This window comes from Mustelus asterias, unplaced genomic scaffold (assembly GCF_964213995.1).
Source record: "Mustelus asterias unplaced genomic scaffold, sMusAst1.hap1.1 HAP1_SCAFFOLD_44, whole genome shotgun sequence".
Lineage (NCBI taxonomy): Eukaryota > Metazoa > Chordata > Chondrichthyes > Carcharhiniformes > Triakidae > Mustelus > Mustelus asterias.
The window spans coordinates 579,264-598,578 of NW_027590121.1; the positions used below are offsets into that span (position 1 = coordinate 579,264).

The 19,315-nt window shown below is 45.2% G+C and overlaps 3 protein-coding genes across 4 annotated transcripts in view; 2 read left to right on the plus strand and 1 right to left on the minus strand.

Annotated features, from left to right (window-relative positions):
* Positions 1–665: 665 nt before the first annotated feature.
* Positions 666–19,315, minus strand: part of LOC144482978 (uncharacterized) — a 120,442-nt gene continuing 101,792 nt past the window's right edge. The window contains 1 exon segment of the mRNA XM_078201805.1: positions 666–1,659. Within this exon segment, the coding sequence (XP_078057931.1) occupies positions 667–1,659 (993 nt within the window). The 3' untranslated portion in view covers position 666.
* LOC144483029 (uncharacterized) lies at positions 4,109–5,435 on the plus strand. Its single transcript, XM_078201866.1, has one exon. It carries the CDS (start codon positions 4,458–4,460, stop codon positions 5,382–5,384), a length of 927 nt encoding a protein of 308 aa, XP_078057992.1. The 5' UTR covers positions 4,109–4,457; the 3' UTR covers positions 5,385–5,435.
* On the plus strand, positions 11,841–17,742 carry LOC144483023 (uncharacterized). 2 transcript variants are annotated; one of them, XM_078201854.1, is made up of 2 exons: positions 11,841–12,028; positions 15,019–17,742. In XM_078201854.1, the coding sequence occupies exon 2, from the start codon at positions 16,149–16,151 to the stop codon at positions 17,352–17,354; it is 1,206 nt and encodes a 401-aa protein (XP_078057980.1). In that variant the 5' UTR covers positions 11,841–12,028; positions 15,019–16,148; the 3' UTR covers positions 17,355–17,742. The 2 variants fall into 2 exon arrangements, with proteins under 2 accessions (XP_078057980.1, XP_078057979.1); XM_078201853.1 differs by having other exon boundaries at positions 15,966–17,742.

Here is a 19,315-nt window from a genome sequence, read left to right on the forward strand (position 1 = left end):
ATATGGGTCAAATGCGGGCAATTGGGATCAGCTTTGGGGTTTTAAAAAAAAGAGTACGGACAAGTTGGGCCAAAGGGCCTGTTTCCATGCTATAAACCTCTATGACCTCTATCCACGCTGACAATTCATTCCTTTTGTTACAAATGCTGCGTGCATTTTCAGAGATTCAATAATCTTAATGGGATTTAATGAGAAACCTCTTTACCAGCGAGTGGTGAGAATGTGGAACTCACTACCACAGCAAGTGGTTGAGGTGAACAGCATGAATACATTGAAGGGGAAGCTGGATACATACATGAGGGGGAAAGGAATAGAAGGATATGCTGATGGGGTGAGATGAAGAGGGGTGGGTGGAGGCTCATGTGGAGCATAAATACTGACACAGACCAATTGTGCCGACTGATCTGGCCCTGTGCTGTGGACTCAATGGAACAGAGACCAATGTATTTATTTAAGATCTAGCTTTAGTGGTAGGAAAAACAATATTTATGATCCAGGATTAAATAAACATCCTTCATCAGTTTGTGTGGATCATTTCAGTGGAAATGTGCTCTCCCAGGCTCAAAGAGCATCAACCCACTGGAAACAAAGTCGTGAGACTGGCCAGTCCAGCAGAAAGAAACCCTCCGACCCTCCCACTTCACCAACTATCAGAATGAACATGGTTCAGTCCTGGGTGTGATTAACAGCAGAATCCAATGCTTGTAATCGCTTGTGAACTCGCTGGTGTCTCAGCAGGTGGGATGATCGTGTGAATCCCTTTCCACATTCAATGCAGCTAAACGGTCACTCCCCAGTGTGAAGTCGCTGGTGTGTCAGCAGGTTAGACAATCGACTGAATCCCTTCTGACACACAAAGCAGTTAAATGGCCTCTCCCCAGTGTGAACTCGCTGGTGTGAAATCAGGTTGGATGAATCACTGAATCCCTTGCCACATACTGAGCAGGTGAATGGCCTCTCCCCGGTGTGGACTCGCTGGTGTGTCTGCAGGCTGGATGCCTGACTAAATCCCTTCCCACACAGAAAGCAGGTGAATGACCTCTCCCCAGTGTGAGTTCGCTGGTGTGAAAACAGGTTGGATGAATCACTGAATCCTTTACCACACTCAAAGCAGGTGAAGGAAGCCTCCCCAGTATGAAGTTGCTGGTGTCTCAGCAAGTTGGCGGAGTTAGTGAATCCCTTCCCACACACAGAGCAGGGAAACGGCCTCTCTCCGGTGTGAACTCGCTGGTGTGAATACAGGTTGGATGACTGAGCAAACCCTTTACCACACATGGAGCAGATAAACGGCCTCTCCCCAGTGTGAACTCTCTGGTGTGTCTGCAGTGTGGATGAAACGCTGAATCCCTTCTCACACACGGGGCAAGTGAATGGCCTCTCTCCATTGTGAACTTGCTGGTGTATCAGCAAGTGCGATAACTGAGTGAATCCCTTCCCACAATCAGAGCAGGTGAATGGCTTCTCCCCAGTGTGAACTCGCTGGTGTGTTAGCAAGATCGATAACCGAGAGAACGCTTTCCCACAATTGGAGCAGGTGAACGGCCTCTCCCCGGTGTGACTGCGTCGATGAATTTCCAGCACCGATGGGGAACGGAATGACTTTTCACAGTCCCCACATTTCCATGACTTTTCCATGATCTGAGTGTCTTTTTGTCTCTCCTGCAGCTTTCACAATACGTGCACTGGGACACTGTCACTCGGGACTGGAACACTGTCACTTGGGACTGGGACACTGTCACTCGGGACTGGGACACTGTCACTCGGGTTGCACGGGCCTCGATGCTTTTCTGTTCACACCAATGGTTCACCGAATTCAAGCAGATAAACGTTTCTTCCTCCAGATTCAAAACCGATGACATCTAGCTCCCATGAATTGAGTGACTGTTAGATCTTGACATTTCTATCAGCAAATCCTCTCCTTCTAATATCCTGTAAAACAAATTTACAAAAGTCATCACTGTCAGAACGAGATAGAAATTCAGATCAGACAATTCTAATTCATGTGGAACACTGCAAAGAATGCCAATGTCTTTAAGAGAGAGAGAAACCTGGGCCAACCTTTCCAGAGTCTGCAACCTCCCTGGATTCACTTCCTTTCCCTTCAGTTGCTGCAAGTCCCCAATTTCCCCCAGAATGAGAAAATAAATGGAAAGGGGGAAACATTGATTTCCTCCCAGATGTTGTCCAGAGGAAGTTTTGAGTCTGAATCTGAACCAATCGAGTTTCCGCATTGTGACGTCCACAATGGAGCCTGCCTGAATGACCCAATAAGAATCAGTCTCTTCCGCAATTACGTCATGGGGTTCCAGTGCGCAGGAGCTCCGCCCCCCCCCCCTCCCTCCCCCTGCCCCTCCCCTTGCACATCCTCGAGCCAAGGTTTGCAGACAGCCGGCTGGCGGGAGCGAGAAGCCGCTTGGAGATTTCCCCCGGCCCGGGACTGCGCATGTCCGGGGAAAGGGGACACTGCGCATGAGCGGGGTAGCCCGCATCCTGACCTGCATACTGAGGTGTTGACCAATGGGAAGACCTGGAGGACCGGAAGGACACTGGTCCTCCAGCCAATCAGGTCTTTGTGACGCTCAGATTGAGCTGCACACAGACTGAAACTTCCTCCTGTCTGAAGTGAGTTATTTTAGATGACATGAATCACACTTCTGAGGATTATGCTTCATATCCCAGATGAAGCGAGGTACCTAAGTATGTTTTATTCTCCAAACAAGCGGTCAGATGACATCGAACTCTGGCGGATAACTTATTTATCACTTATTTCCTTAAAAGAGGCCAACATCTCGCTTTTTCCTTTGTACTTTGATTTCTGTTCTGGCTGCTCCCCCTCCTTTTGGGGAGCTGCCCCTTTTACTTTGTCCCGATTTAATTTGAGTTTGTTTATTTGGTTTGACCTTAAAAGAGGCCAACATCTGTGAGTAACACACTTTCTCCGCCCCCCCCCCCCCCCCCCCCCCCGCCCACCCCTTTCCATTTCTTTTCTCATTCTGGGGGAAATTGGGGACTTGCAGCAACTGAAGGGAAAGGAAGTGAATCCAGGGAGGCTGCAGACTCTGGAAAGGTTGGCCCAGGTCTCTCTCTTAAAGACATTGACATCCTTTGCTTCCTCGGCTTGACACATTTATTTATCTGGCTAAAAGGATGGTCTCTTTCCTGATGTTCACATTTAAAGGCTGGTTTCCACCGGAGATGGCTGACATTTAAGGGAACAATAAACTAATATAGGACAGAGATATGTCTAGTTTTGTTCTATTGTACAGATTAGATTTTATTTATGGTCCTGCAATAAAGTACATTTATTTGGAAAGAAAGCGAAGATGAGGTGGGATTTCTTCACTCAAGGATGTGGTGAAGTTTTGGAATTCTTTACCTCAGAGGACTGTAAAGCTCAGTCATCAAGAATTTTCAAGTGAGGGTTTGATAGGTTTATTCAAGATATCAAGGGATCCAGGGGATACTGTGGGGAAAATGGTGCTCAGGTACATCTGGGCGGCACGGTGGCTCAGTGGTTTTCATGGCTGTCTCACAGCGTCACGGACCTGGCTTCCATTCCTGGCTTGGGTCACTCTCTGTGTGGAGTTTGCATGATCTCTGCGTGGGTTTCCTCCAGTGCTCCGGTTTCCTCCCACAATCCAAAGATGTGTGGATTGGATTGATTGGCCATGATAAATTGACCCTTCGTGTTAGGGGATTCGAAGGGTAAATATGGGGGGTTACGGGGATTGGATCTGGTTGGGATTGTTGTTGGTGCAGGCTCGATGGGCCTAATGCCTTCCTTCCGGACTGTAGATTCCATGATTCTATGAATGGTTGAGCGGACTCGATGGGCCGAATTGCTGATTGCAGCTCGTTTTAGTTATGATTTGTGTGTGCTGGGCAGGAAGCAGTGAGCATGGATCTGTCAATCAGCCTCAATCAGTACCTTCAGGAGAATTGGGAGGGTGAATATTAGATACAGCAGAGTGAGAATGGAGGGAGAGTGTGTGGGATGGAGATTTACAGCTTTTGGGGAATGAGAGAGGAAAGAATGTTCCATAGAAACTAGAACTGTCTGTTCTGAATTTCTATCCTGCACTGACACTGATGGCTTTTATAAACTCCTTTTACAGGATATCAGAAGGTGAAGATTTACAGACAGAAATCTCAAACCAAATAACTGACAGAGTCACTCAATTCATCTGGACCTGAATATCATCAGCCTTTGAATCTAGAAGGAGAAATGTTTCTCTGTTCTGTCTGCGAGAGAAGATTTTAAACATCAGCATCACTGGAAAAGCACCTAGACACAGACACAGTCAATTGAGAGTGTTCCAGTGCACTGAGGAAAAAGCTTTAACCAGATACACAGCCCGAAAATACATCGCAGCATTCAGTGGGGAGAGACTGTACTTGTGTTCTGTGTGAGTTTTAACTGATTGTTTAACCTGGAGAGTCACAAGGACACCCGCACCATGGAGAAACCGTGGAAATGTGGGGACTGTGGGAAAGGATTCAAAGCTCCATCTGATCTGGAAATTCATCGGCGCAGCCACACTGGGGAGAGGCCGTTCACCTGCTCTGTGTGTGGGAAGGGATTCACTTTATCATCCAGACTGCAGAGACACCAGCAAGTTCACACTGGGGAGAGACCGTTCGCCTGCCCTCAGTGTGGGAAGGGATTCAGTCAGTTTTCCAACCTGCGGACACACCAGCGAGTTCACACTGGGGAGAGGCCATTCAGCTGCTCTCAGTGTGGGAAGGGATTCACTCTGTCATCCAGCCTGCGGACACACCAGCGAGTTCACACTGGGGAGAGACCATTCACCTGTTCTCAGTGTGCGAAGGGATTCAGTCAGTTATCCAACCTACGGACACACCAGCGAGTTCACACTGGGGAGAGACCATTCACCTGCTCTCAGTGTGGGGAGGGATTCAGTCAGTTATCCAGCTTGCAGACACACCACCGAGTTCACACTGGGGAGAGGCCATTCACCTGCCCTCAGTGTGGGGAGGGATTCACTCAGTCATCCCACCTGCGGACACACCAGCGAGTTCACACTGGGGAGAAACCGTTCACCTGCTCTCAATGTGGGGAACGATTCACTCAATTATCCATCCTGCAGATACACCAGCGAGTTCACACTGGGGAGAAACCGTTCACCTGCTCTCAGTGTGGGAAGGGATTCACTGACTTATCCAACTTGCAGAAACACCTGCGAATTCACACTGGGGAGAGGCCATTCACCTGCCCTCATTGTGGAAAGAGATTCACTGACTCATCCAGCCTGCAGAAACACCAGCGAGTTCACACGGGGGAGAGGCCATTCGTCTGCTCTCAATGTGGGAAGGCATTCAGTGTTTCATCTGCCCTATTGAGACACCAACAAGTTCACGAGTGATTCCAGGGGTTGGATTCTGCTGTTGTTGTTCCTGCTCTCAGTTACATCCAGGACTGCATTTTATTCATTCTCACAGTTGGTCAATGGGGAGGGTCGGAGGGTTTCTTTCTGTTGGACTGGTCGGTCTCATGATTTTGCCTCCAGTGAGCTGATGCTCTTTGAGTCTTGTTGCGAATACCTGGTTTCAAATTTCACAAGGATCACAGAGTGACAGGATGTTAGGAAGTTCAGAGATATTTAGTCAGCATTTCTGTTTGAAACCTCCCAAATGCCCATCCAATTTCCTTTGTAATTGTTTATTGTCTCCACTTCCTCCACCCTCGTAGGCAGCGAGTTCCAGGTCATTACCATTCGCTGCATCAAAATATTCTTCCTCACATCCTCCCCCCCCCCCCCTGCATCTCTGACCCAAAACCTTAAATCTGTGACCCCCTCATCCTTGTCCCTTCAGCAAATGGGAACAGCTTTTCTTTGTCCACCTTATCTAAACCTGTCAGAATCTTGTCCACCTCTATCAAATCTCCCCTCAACCTCCTTTGCTCCAAGGGGAACAACCCCAGCCTGACATTGACAATAAAGAACAAACTAACAGAATATGTTAATACCTGAAATCAAATGGGAATGTTTAATTTCTGTTTTAAAGATATTGTAAATATATTGTCCTGGACAATAAAGGAATTGGAATAACTCACCTTGGGTGTGGTTGAATGGAATATATCAATCTGATATCCACCTACAGTCTAGTGAAAGTCTGGAATGTGTAGCTGGAAATCCCTCCCTAACAGCACTGTGGGTGTACTGACACCTCAGGCATTGTAGCAGTTCAGGAAGGCAGTGTTGGGGTTGACCATGGCCGAGGCAGCTACATACAGCCACATATTCTGTTATAATTGAAGGACAGCAGATTGAATGTGAGGCATTATGGGACTGGACTATCTTGACCACATTCCTGTGACTGCTCAGTTTCTGCAATCACGGACCATTAAGCTGCTTTGCAGGGCCCCGATAGAGGACCTGGTGAGAATATTTACTCAGAAGAGTTAGAGGTAAATTTGTTCAGCGGCTGAGATACCAAATCTGTGAACAGGGGGTCTGACCAATCAACAATCAACAGTTGACTAAAAAATTAAGAAGCATTCTCATGCATTGTTTAAATCAATTTATCCTAAATTTGTGATAAGAACTGTGAGGGACTTGTGACCCAATAGTCGGTGGTGACGGTATACTCCAAGTAGCACTGCACTGAAAAGTGGACCTCTGAGAGTAGATTCTAATGGTTATAATCCTACCCAAGCATGGCCAGTGAAAAATCAGAGCTCAAGTGGGAACCGGACAGGTCTCTTACCTGCTATTTGGAAACTAAGAACAAGAAACTTATCGATTAAATGATTCGAGAATAGAACCAACGTTTCGAGTCTGGATGACACTTCGTAAGAGCGCTTATGAAGGATCATCCAGACTCGAAACATTGGTTCTGTTCTCTCTCCACGGATGCTGTCAGACTTGTTGAGATGTTCCGGCATTTTCTGTTTTTGTTTCAGATTCCAGCATCCGCAGTATTTAACTTTTACGATAAAATGTTTAATCAAAATAGAGGGAGTGGTGGCAAAAAGATAAACAGGGTAAGGATGATAAATTCTGGGTTCTGATTCTCCGAGCCCATATAGAATTTTTAAAAATGAGTGAACCAGTTTATAAAGAACAGAAGTTACCCATCCCTAACAAAAACTGATCATATTAAAATAATTAAGGTGAGGAATATAACAAAAAAATTAATAGATGAAGTTTAAAATCAAGTTTGTTTTTTGTTAGAGAAGTTTTTTAAACTTGTGTAAAGTGATGTAATTGTGTGCCAAGTTTTTGCTGCTCACCCCCCACCCCTTTAGATTCTGTAGAAAAGTTCACCCTTTCAGCACACAGCTCATTTGTTTTTAAATTGCCTGAAAACTCATGTATATTTTAGTTTATAATTGAAGATTTATGGGAATTTGCTGAGGTAGCTGTTTGACATTTTTAAAGGATTGAAAAATGGTCTTGAGAAGCCACTTTGGTAGAGAGAGGTGGAGGGAGAGGTGTTTACATAGAGGTGTTGAGAGCTGTTGGTTTTACAAGTTATCCCCATTTTCAGAGCCGTCACTTCATGTCCTGGTCTGAGAGGGAGAGAAGTCTGTTCAATTGTTAAAGTAAAGCTTTCTTTATTAACTCTTAATCGATACTTTGTTTTTTATCTTTCTGACTTGGTGCATTTTTAATGGTGAATAAACTTTCTGAATTCACCATTTAAAGTGTTCTTTCTTGCCATATGGTTAAGTCACTGGAACCTGGTGTGATTTACGATGAGGGAGGTTATTGTAAATAAGAGAACCCCCATAAATCTTAGTTCAAATAAATCAAAGTTCTTACAAATGGAATACAATCCGTTATTCCGAGAAAAATTGAACATAGAAGTAAAGATGTTATACTTCAGTTATACAGGGCATTGCTGAGGCCACATCTTGAAAACTGGATGTAGTTTTTGTCTCCCATTTAAGAAATGATACAAATGCATTGAAAGTGGTTCAGAGGAGGTTTAATAGATTGCTTCCCAATTGTTGACCCTTACAGTATAACTTTTGTCCAATTTTCCTTGTCTTCAGCTGACAAAGATTCATCCTGACTCAAAATGTTGTCTCTATTCTCTCTCTACAGATGCTGTCAGACTTGCTGAGATTCTCCAGCATCTTCTGTCTCTGTTTCAGATTCCAGCAACAGCAGAATATTGCCGTTATCCCAATTCTTATTGGATCAGGGAATCAAAAGTATCGGCTGTAGAATGAGAATGTGGAACTCCACACAAACAGATCAGCCATGATCTAAATAAACGGTGGAGCAGATTCAAAGGGCCAAATGGCCGACTTCTGCTCCTATATCGAATTTGGTAACAAATTCCTGAAAATTGCAAAACAAGGCTGGAAGATTCGCCTTGCTTGTGTTAGTGGGAAAATGTCCAGGAGAACCATCACTGTGAAGGACAGTTCTGGGATTAAAGGTTGCCAGACTGGAAAAGGAAAACAATGGAAATAAACCCTTGAGGAGTAAAGAATCACTTTGGACTCATTCTTGGAGAATTGAGTGTCAACATTCCAAGGCAGAGTAAAATATAACCGTTGACTGGGATATTTCATTGTGTTAAGAGTAAAAGGGCAAAGTTCAATTTTTTAGTTTAAGGGCAATGTTCCCTACGAAGAACAGTGTTTAGTCATTGTTGCTTCCAGTTTGTTGGAGTAAACATCATAGAACCTGAAGTTTTGTCTTGTGATTCTTTAATTTACTCACTGGGTTTAGAATTCATTTTTAAAAATTATCGATCGTTAGAGAGATGCTAACAGTTCATTTAAATTCCTGTGTTTCGACTTCCCATTTGAGCCTGGGGCACCTTTCTGTCTCTCTATTGCTCGTGTCAATGACAGCCAGGCAACGGAGCTGAGGGCTGAATTTAGCTGAGAATAATGGGGCCTGCGCCCCAGTTGGGAAACTGCCCTGGGCGTCGCACTGATAGAGAGACAGGAAGGTGCTGGAGGACTGAGTGGGAAATGGGCCTCCAACCAATTGTTATATCAGTCACTCAGAGCTAAAGAGAAACCCGTCTCTTTAAATACAGATACAGGGAAGAGGCTGCACTGAAATCTGTCCCTTTTAACCTGCACAGAAGCAGGAGGCTGAGATTGACAGGCTGCAGGAGTCCATTTAGCCCATCATGCCCCTGCTATCTCTTTGAAAGGATTCATGCTACCACTCTGCCCTGTTCCCACAGTCCTGCAAATTCTTCCCTTCAAGTCTTTACCCTTTGGAAAGATTCTATTGAATCTGCTTTCAGGCAGATCAGAACAACTCGCTGTGTCAAAAAATAAAATAAAATCTCATCTCCCCCTCTGGCTCCTTTGCCAATTACCTTAGAGGGACTCACTTTCTGTTAAAGAGCCTGCCAACCCCTCTCACCCACTTTCCCTAAAGTGCATCAATCAGGAAAAGACCAGAAAAATCAAATATTTTTACTGATAAAATGTATTAATGAAACAGAACATGATTAAAACAAACAGAAAATGACTTGAGGATCAAAGACAACCAGAGTAAAAGGATGTTCACAATGTTCTGGACACAAATGGTTTCTCTTTAATTCATCTGTAGCCTGTTCCCTGTCCTCTTTGTGGAACACCTCTGCTCAGTCCACAAGCATGACCCTGACCTTCCGCTTGCCATTAGAATTCACCACCTTGCTCTCACACTCACATTTCTGTCCTCGGCCTGCTGCAATGTTCCGGAGAAGCCCAACACAAGCTGGACAAACAGCCCCTCATCTTCCGATGAGGCACTTTACAGCCGTCTGGACTCAACATTGAGTTCAACAACTTCACACCCTGAACTCTCTCCTCCATTTTGATTTGTTTTTATTTGCTGAGTCAGCCTGCATCTTGTTTTCATGTTTTTTTCCTTCCAGACAGAGCTGTCCTTTATTCTGCCATTCACACTTACTCTGGACCAATGCTTTGTTTCTTTACCACAACCATTACCTCTCCCTTTGCCTTTTATTCCAGAACATTTTTGTCATTTAATCTTCACCCGCCCTCTAACCAATCCCTGACTTTCCCTTTTGTTCTATCTGACCCTCCCCCCTTTCTCACCAGCATCAAACCCATCACATTTCTCCCTCTCTTTATTTCTGAAGTAGAGTTACATTGGACGTGAAATATTAACTCTGTTTCTCTCTCCACAGATGCTGCCAGACCTGCCGTGTTTTTCCACACTTTCTGTATTTATTTTAGATCTCCCTGTAATGGGTGGAAAAATACTATTTACGACCCAGGATAAAATAAATGTCCTTCACCAGCTTTTGTGGATCATTTCAGTGGAAATGTGCTCTCCCAGGCTCAAAAAGCATCAGCCCATTGGAAGCAAAGTCGTGAGAGCGGCCAGTCCAGCAGAAAGAAACCCTCCGACCCTGCCCATTGACGAACAGTAAGAATGAACAAAATGCAGTCCTGATGTAACTGAGAGCAGAAACAATAACAGCAGAATTCAACCCCTGTAATCACTCGTGAACTTGCTGATGTGCCTGCCGGCTGGATAGCTGAGTGAATCCCTTCCCGCACACAGAGCAGGTGAACGGCCTCTCCCCAGTGTGGATGACTTGCTAAATCCCTGCCCACACGTGGAACAGGTGAATGGTCTCTCCCCAGTATGAACCCGTTGATGAGTTTCCAGGTCAGACGGGCAACGGAATCCCTTCCCACAGTCCCCACATTTCCATCTTTTCTCCATGGTGCCAGTATCCTTGTGTCTCTCCGGGTTGGACAATCAGTTCAAGATTCATCTGCACACAGAACATGTACAGTTTCACCTCACTTTGAATGGTGTGATATTTTTTCAAGCTGTGTAACTGGTGAAAGTTCTTTCCACAGTCAGTTCAATGGAACGCTCTCACTCCGGTGTGTGCATGTGTCTCGGTGCTTTTCCAGTCACACTGATGTTTGAAATCTTTTCCCACAGACAGAACAGAGAAACATTTCTCCATCCACATTCTAAGGTTGACAGTGTTCGTGTGCTGATAAATTGAGCAACTGTGAAATATTAGTAAGAATTTTGATTTGAGTTTCCTGTCTGTAAAACTTCCACTTCAAATATTCTGCAAAAGAAGTTTACAAAATCACTGTCAGTGTAGGAAAAAAAATCGAAACAGGCAATTCTCGTTTCTCTGGAATATTTTTTCCTCTCTTGTTCCCCTAAATCAGTAAATCCCCGTCCCACACACTCTCCCTCCTCCCTGGACTGAAATCCAAACCCATCTCACCATTTCTTTCCTCCACTCCCAGTTTTCTCTCTCCCTCTCCTCTGTCTGGGTTCAGTTCTCCAGCTGCTGTCTGCAGACTGACAATAAAACCAATGGGTCTTATTGGGGGTGTTGGGGCCTCCAGCGGGTGTTTGTGAATCCTCCCCGCCCACCTCCCAGGGTTTCCTTCCTTCCCAGAGATCAGAGTCCTCATTGATTTGAGGCCAAAGTGTAACCTTATTTATTGTCCCCCTCCCCCATCCTCTGATGTGAACCATCCTCCAGTGGCTGAGCCAGGATGGGGCCGTTAACCTGGGCCTGTTCCCGGGAGGGAGTGAGGGAGAAGCCCCGCAGCTGCAAACCAGGGAGCTGACAATGATTCTGAAGGGTTTGCGGATCCACAAAGTGTTTCCAAATCCTCCCAGCCACCGCCTAACGCTGACTCCGCTTCTCCGGGACAAACAAGCGCCAAGGACAGCAATGACACTGCGCATGCTCCACATCACAATGCCTGGGGACTGATTGACGGCAGCTCCGGACCAATAGGAAGAGGGGGCGAGGCTGGTCCCCCAACCAATCGGAGTGAATGAGGGGCGGGACTGGAGGAACGAGCGGGAGCGGCTGGTCCTCCAACCAATCGGAGTCAATGAGGGGCGGGACTGGAGGACCGAGCGGGAGCTGCTGGTCCTCCAACCAATCGCACTGAATGAGGGCCCGGACCAATAGGAAGAGTTCCCTATTCTTTGCATGGGAGAGATGCACATGCGCAGTAAGCAACGGCGTTCGCAGTGCGGGTGACAGCGACTGGAGAGAAGTTCCTGTGTCTCATCAGCAGCCGGTAAGGATGCAGAAACATAGAGGGAGCAATGGAAGCGGCGGATGGACGTAGAGGGTTTCTAAATATCTGGTGAAGGCCTCAAACCTCGAATATGAGCCCGTAGGTCCCGTGTTTGCAGCTTCAGGTCTTTTTCCCGAGACGAAGCTCAGGTTAACGGCCGCCATCTTGATTCAGCGGGGAACAGAGCGCACGCGTTGGTGTCTTGGTGACGCAACCGTGAGTGGGCGGGTCTTTGTGTTTCTGCTCCCACCGGGTCCTAATGCACCCATCGGGATTAATGCATTCCAACAATGAGCAATAGATTTTCAAACAGCTTCACCCACTCCCAGGCTGCACCTGACGTTTGCAGCCGAGAGAAGTTGATGGGTCATGTACATATTCAGTGTGAGAGGTTGCATCCCTGTGTACTTAGCTGAAGCGGTTACACGGCTTTTGTACTCATTGGAGTTTAGAAGGTTGAGGAGGAATTTATTAAAACTTACAGGATACTTCGAGGCCTGGACAGAGTGGACGTGGAGAGGATGTTTCCACATCACAATGTTGGAAAAACTAGAACTAGAGGGCACAACCTCAGACTAAAGGGATGATCCTTTAAAACAGATGAGGAGGAATTTCTTCAGCCAGAGAGTGGTCAATCTGTGGAACTCTTTGCCACAGAAGGCTGTGGAGGCCAGGTCATTGAGTGTCTTTAAGATAGAGATAGATAGGTTGTTGATGAATAAGCAGATCAGGGGTTATGGGGAAAAGGTAGGAGAATGGGGATGAGAAAAATATCAGTCATGATTGAATGGTGGAGCAGATTCAATGGGCCGAGTGGCCCAATTCTGCTCCTATGCCTTATAGCCTTTTCGTTACACTTCAGCCCCAGGCTCCTCATGTTTACATAGAAGCGGAAGTAGATCATTCAGCTCTTTCAGCATTCCCTGCCATTCATTATAGTCATGGCTGATCCTCAAATTCAATACCCTAATCCCACCCCCCACCCCATAATATCCCTTTAGCCCCAAGAGATATATCTAATTGAAATCAGGCTCTACTTCCACTTTTGAGGAACGGAGATCCAAAGAGTCACAACCCACTGAGAGAAAAACATCTCATCTCTGTCTCTATGGGCAGCACTGTTTTTTAAATAGTGACCGCAAGATTCTCCCATAAGAGTAAACAACAGTTCTAACAAGTTTTTAGAAGGTATTTTGAGAGACAGAATCTACAGGCATTTAGAGACACAAGGACTGATTAGAGACAGTCATGTGAGTGGCATTTAGAGACAGCATGGCTTTGGAGTGGAAAATCATATCTCACAAATTTGATTGAGTTTTTTGAAGGAGTAACCAAGAAGGTAGATGAGGGCAGTGCAGTTGATGTTCTCTACATGACCTTTCGCAAGGCCTTTGACAAGATACCACATGGTAAGTTGTTGCATAAGGTTAAATCTCACGGGATCCAGGGTGAGGTGGCCAATTCGGTACAAAATTGGCCTGATGACAGAAAAAGTCTCACAACACCAGGTTAAAGTCCAACAGGTTTATTTGGTAGCACAAGCCACAAGCTTTCAGAACACTGCCCCTTCATGAAAGAAGACAGAGGATGGTTGTAGAGGATTGTTTTTCAAACTGGAGGCCTGTGACCAGCGGTGTGCCTCAGGGATTGGTGTTGCGTCCACTGTTATTTGTCATTTATATTAATGATGTGGATGAGAATTTAGGAGGCATGGTTAGTAAGTTTGCAGACACCAGGATTGTGGCATAGTGGACAGTGAAGAAGATTATCTCTGATTGCAACGGAATCTTGATCAATTGGGCCAGTGGGCTGACGAATGCCAGATGGAGTTTAATTTAGATAAATGCGAAGTGATGCATTTTGGTAGATTGAACCAGGGCAGGACTTACTCAGTTAATAGTAGGGCATTGGGGAGAGTTATAGAACAAAGAGATCTGGGGGAACAGATTCATAGCTCCTTGAAAGTGGAGTCACAGGTGGACAGAGTGGTGAAGAAGGCATTCGGCATGCTTGGTTTCATTGGTCAGAACATTGAATACAGGAGTTGGTACGTCTTGTTGAAGTTGTACAAAACATTAGTAAGGCCACACTTGGAATACTGTGAACAGTTCTGGTCATCCTATTATAGAAAGGATGGTATTAAACGAGAAAGAGTGCAGAAAAGATTTACTATGATGTTACCGGGACTTGATGGTTATAAGGCGAGACTGGATAGACTGGGACTTTTTTTTCTGGAGTGCAGGAGGCTGAGGGGTGATCTTATAGCGGTCTATAAAACAATGAGGGGCATAGATCAGCGAGATAGTCAATATCTTTTACCAAAGGTAGGAGAGTCTAAAACTAGAGGTCATAGGTTTAAGGGGAGAGATAAAAAGAGTCCAGAGGGGCAATATTTTCATACAGAGGGTGGTGAGTGTCTTGAACAAACTGCCAGAGGTAGTAGTAGAGGCGGGTACAATTTTGTCTTTTGAAAAGCGTTTCGACAGTTACACGGGTACGATGGGTATAGAGGGATATGGGGCAAATGCGGGCAATTGGGACTAGCTTCGGGGTTAAAAAAAGGGGCGGCATGGACAAGTTGGACTGAAGGGCCTGTTTCAATGCTATAAACCTCTATGACTCTATGAATCTCTGCATCCAAGACCTTTCAGGATGTGAAAGGTTTCAATTAAGTTGCCTCTTACTCTTTTAAACTCGAGCAGAAGCTAAACTCGAGCAGAGACTGTCTCACTGCTCCTCATCAGACAATCCACCTATTCCAGGTATTAGTCTACTAAACCTACTATGAACTTCTTCTAATGCACTTATATTTTTCCTTAAATAAGGAAATCGATAATGTAGACATTGCTCCAGATACAGACTCACCGTGTGCAACTGAAACATAACTTCCCTGCTTTTACTCCATTCCCCTCATAACAAATAATAGCTTTCTGAATTACTTGTACCTGGATTTTCTATCGTGATGGATTTTGAACACTTTTTTTTTACAGGGGGTTAGAAATTGAGGATTTACACACCACAAGCTCAAACCAAGAGAAAATGTTGTCTCTTCTGATACGGGCTTTCTGAATGGGATAAGTAGGTAGATGTGAATGGAATGTTTCCACTTGTTGGTTTTTCCTTTACTGGGAACCATGAACAGACAACAAATAAATCAAACAGGAAAATAGGAGATGTTTCTTTCTTCAGACAGTTGTTAGAATTTGGAACTCACTGCGACTGGAAGTGGTTGACACAAATACTTTAGATGCTTTCAAAAGGAAAATATATGAGCCTATGAGAGAAAAGGGATTGGAAAAATCAACTGAAAAGCTGAGATGTGGTGATCAGAATGAGAGGATACCCATGTGGAGTATAAACTCCAGTACAGACTCGATAAACCGAATGGCCTGTTTGTGTATTCTCCTTCCATGTTCAAAGACAATAACAATCAGCTCCTAATGATCCGAGTGACTGTCAGATCTCGACGTGATGTTTGGTTTGTGTTTTCTTGCTGTAAATCCTCCTTTCCAATATCCTGTAACGGGAGTTTACAAAAGTCATCACTGTCAGTCCAGGATAGATATATTCATAGAATTCCACAGCTCGGAAGGAGGCTATTTGGCCCATCAAATCGACTCTCCGACAGAGCATCCCACCAAGGCCCCAACAACATAACCCAACTTATTTACCCCACTAATCTCCCTCACGTACACATCCTGGGGGAAAAATTGATAATTTAGCATGGCCAATCCACTAACCTGAATATCTTTGGACTGTGGGAGAAAACCGGAGCACCCGGAGGAAACCCACGCAGACAAGTGGAGAATGTGCAAACTCCACACAGACAGGTAACCACGGCCGGAATCGAACCCAGGTCCCTGGCGCTGTGAGGCAGGAGGACTAACCACTGTGCCACCGTGCCAGCCACGTAATTCTTTGTAAACTTATTTTGCAGGAAATAGAAGAGGAGGATTTGCAGTCTGGACAAACAAATCTCACGTCAGACAGAGTCAATCAATTCATTGGGATGTGAAGATTTGTACATCTGAAGGGATTTAATTGACCATCTCAGTTGGAAACTGGTGAGAATCTGTTTCCTTGCTCCTCCTGTGGGGAGGGATTGATACAGCTGGAAAACATGCTGACACGACAGCGAACTCGCAATAGTGAGAGTTCATTCACCTGCTCCGTGTGTGGGAAGAAATTCATGTGTTCTTCCAACCTGCTGGCTCACCAACTCAATCACATTATTCAGAAGCCTCTTCAAAGCTCTGACTCTGGGGAAAGCATTGAAACCTCTGAGGAACAGGCCCAACACCAGCTCCTTCACACTGACGAGAGACCGTTCAGCTGCTCCCACTGCGGGAAGAGGTTCAGCCAGTCCTCCCGCCTTGCAGAGCACCAGCTCCTTCACACACACGAGAGACCGTTCAGCTGCTCCCACTGTGGGGAGTCGTTCAGCGACTCAGTGCATCTCACTGAGCACCAACAAGTTCACACCAAGTACAGGCCATTCAGCTGCTCCCAGTGTGGGAAGAGATTCACTCAGTCCTCCCACTGCACCGTTCACCAACAGATTCATTTTCAGAAGAGACATTTTAAATGCTTTAAATGTGAGAAGACCTTCAAAAAAAGGATTAGTCTGCTGAGACACCAGGGCACTCACACTGGGGAGAGGCCATACGTTTGCCCTGTGTGTGGGAAAACATTTACTTGTTTGCAGCATCTGCTGAGTCACCGGCCTATTCACACCGGGGAGAAGGCATTCATCTGCTCCGTGTGTGGGAAGGCTTTCACGGAGTCATCCAGCCTCTGGAGACACCGCCGCATTCACACAGGGGAGAAGCCGTTCTCCTGCTCCATTTGTGGCAAAAGATTTGCTCAGATTTCCTCCTGCAATCAACACCAACACATTCACTCTGATAAGAGACCTTTTCAATGCTCAGAATGCAATAAGACCTTTAAAAGAAGTGATGATCTGCTGAAACACAAACGCATTCACACCGGGGAGAGGCCGTTCCTGTGCTCTGTGTGTGGAAAGGGATTCGCTCAGTCGTCTGGCCTGCTGAGACACCAACGCATTCACACCGGGGAGAAGCCGTTCACCTGCTCTGTGTGTGGGAAGGGATTCACTGATTCATCCTATATGCTGAAACACCAGCGAGTTCACACTGCGACAGAACCGTTCACCTGCTCCCTGTGTGGGAAGGGATTCACTGATCCATCCCGCCTGCAGAGACACCAGCGAGTTCACACTGGGGCAAAACCTTTCAACTGCTCCATGTGTGGGAAGGGATTTAATCAGTATTACAGCCTGCTGAAACATAGACGACTTCATGTGTGACCGGCAACGTTGGATTCTGTTGTTTCTGCGCCCTGAGATAAACAATAACAATTGGATGAATAGGGGAGGCAGCGGCACAGTGGAATTATCACTGGACTCAGGGTAAGGCTCTGGGGACCCAGGTTCGAATCCCACCACAGTCGATGGTGAAATTGGTATTCAATTAAAATCTTCAATTAAAAGTCTAATGACAAACCTCAACCTTTAATCAATTGTCGTAAAAACCCATTTGATTCAGTAACGCCCTTTAGAAAAGGAAACCTGCCGTCCTTACTTGGTCAGGCCTACATGTGTCTCCAGACCAGCAATGTGGTTGACTCTCAAATGCCCTCTGAAATGGAGGGCAGTTAGGGATGGGAACGAAATGCTGGCCCAGCAAGTGACGTCTACATTCTGTAAAAATGAACTGAAAAAAGTTCCTCAGTATCTCAGTAACCTCCTCCAGCCCCACAACACTCTGTGTAAATACAAGTTGTTGATGATTATGCCCTGAGATCGATAACGTGAACCCGATTCCCCTCGTCCGCCAACTTGGCAACTTCTTCACAAAAAGTAAAGCACATGGGATTGGGGCTGTTGTACTGAGATGGGTAGAAAACTGATTGGCAGACAGGAAACAAAGAGTAGGATTAAACGGATCTTTTTCCAACTGGCAGGCAGTGCCTATTTGGGTAACGCAGGATCAGTGCTGGGGCCTCGGTTACTCACCTGCCATGGGTCTTGTTTTTTTCCCCCTGTTTATTACGCATCATTTTTAAATTGTTGCTTCCTAAGAATCTAATTTAAAACCATGGATAAGCTCAAACCACTTTAGGAAAATCTGTGACTCTCTGATCAAGAATCTTACTGACTACTGCACACCATTCTGGTCACCGTATTATTAAAAAAATATCCGGGCACTGGAAAGGGTGCAGAGAAGATTTTAATGATGAGATTTTAATGTAGAAGGCAGCTCACCACCACCTTCTCAAGGGCAATCAGGGATTAGCCATAAATACTGGCCAAGCCAGCAATGCCCACATCCCATAAATGATTTTCAAAACGTGTGTGTTTTTTTTATCAGGAAAGGATTGACAGGCTAGTTCTTCTTTCTTGAGAAATGAAGGCTGAGGGGTAACCTGAGCAGAGGTCTTCAAAATTATAAAAGGTTTAGATCCAGAAATAGTGTTTCCTCTTGTGGGGAAGAGCAAAAAGTAAAGTTTTTATTTATTAGTCACAAGTAGGCTTAGATTAACACTGCAATGAAGTTACTGAGAAACTGGAGACAATCAATATAAAACAGTCACTAAGAAATCCAATAGGAAATCCAGGATAAATTTCTCTACAAAGAGTGGCGAGAATATGGAAATCACAACTACAGGGAGTGAAATGAACAGTATAGATGTCTTTCAGGGGAATCTCAACAAGTACTTCTGAATGATTTTATAGTTCATTCAGGATTTATTTCAAAAAGACTAAAAACAATAAAGTGACAGGAGATAATTTGCAGGGTGTGAGACTCTGTGTGTGAGGGTGTCTGTGAGTGAGTGTGTTGCTTTTCATTGGTGTCACAGAAACCTTCCTCTTTCTGAGCAGACAATCTGGCCCCTGAAATGATGTGAATTGTACAACTCAGAGATTCTCCATTCAGAATGACCATGTGCTGTGTAAAACCTGACATCTCCACAACCAGACGCCACTTCTCCTGGAACAACGTGAAGTGACTACAATTTTTTAGATTGATTTCTTTGCTCTCAATATTTTCTCAGTTCATAAGTTCATAAATTCCATCATTATCCTTGAACACACCTATGGTCTCCACTTTAAATACTTCTCTCAGTCTTACCAACATATAGCAATTGGATTGTTGCTATGACAGGAACCAATTCTGTAAATCTGATTCCCACCAAACACCAACCCATATCCCCATCCGAGTTCCAGATTTTAATGAGATTTCTTAAAACACAGGCAGCCTGGCAGCA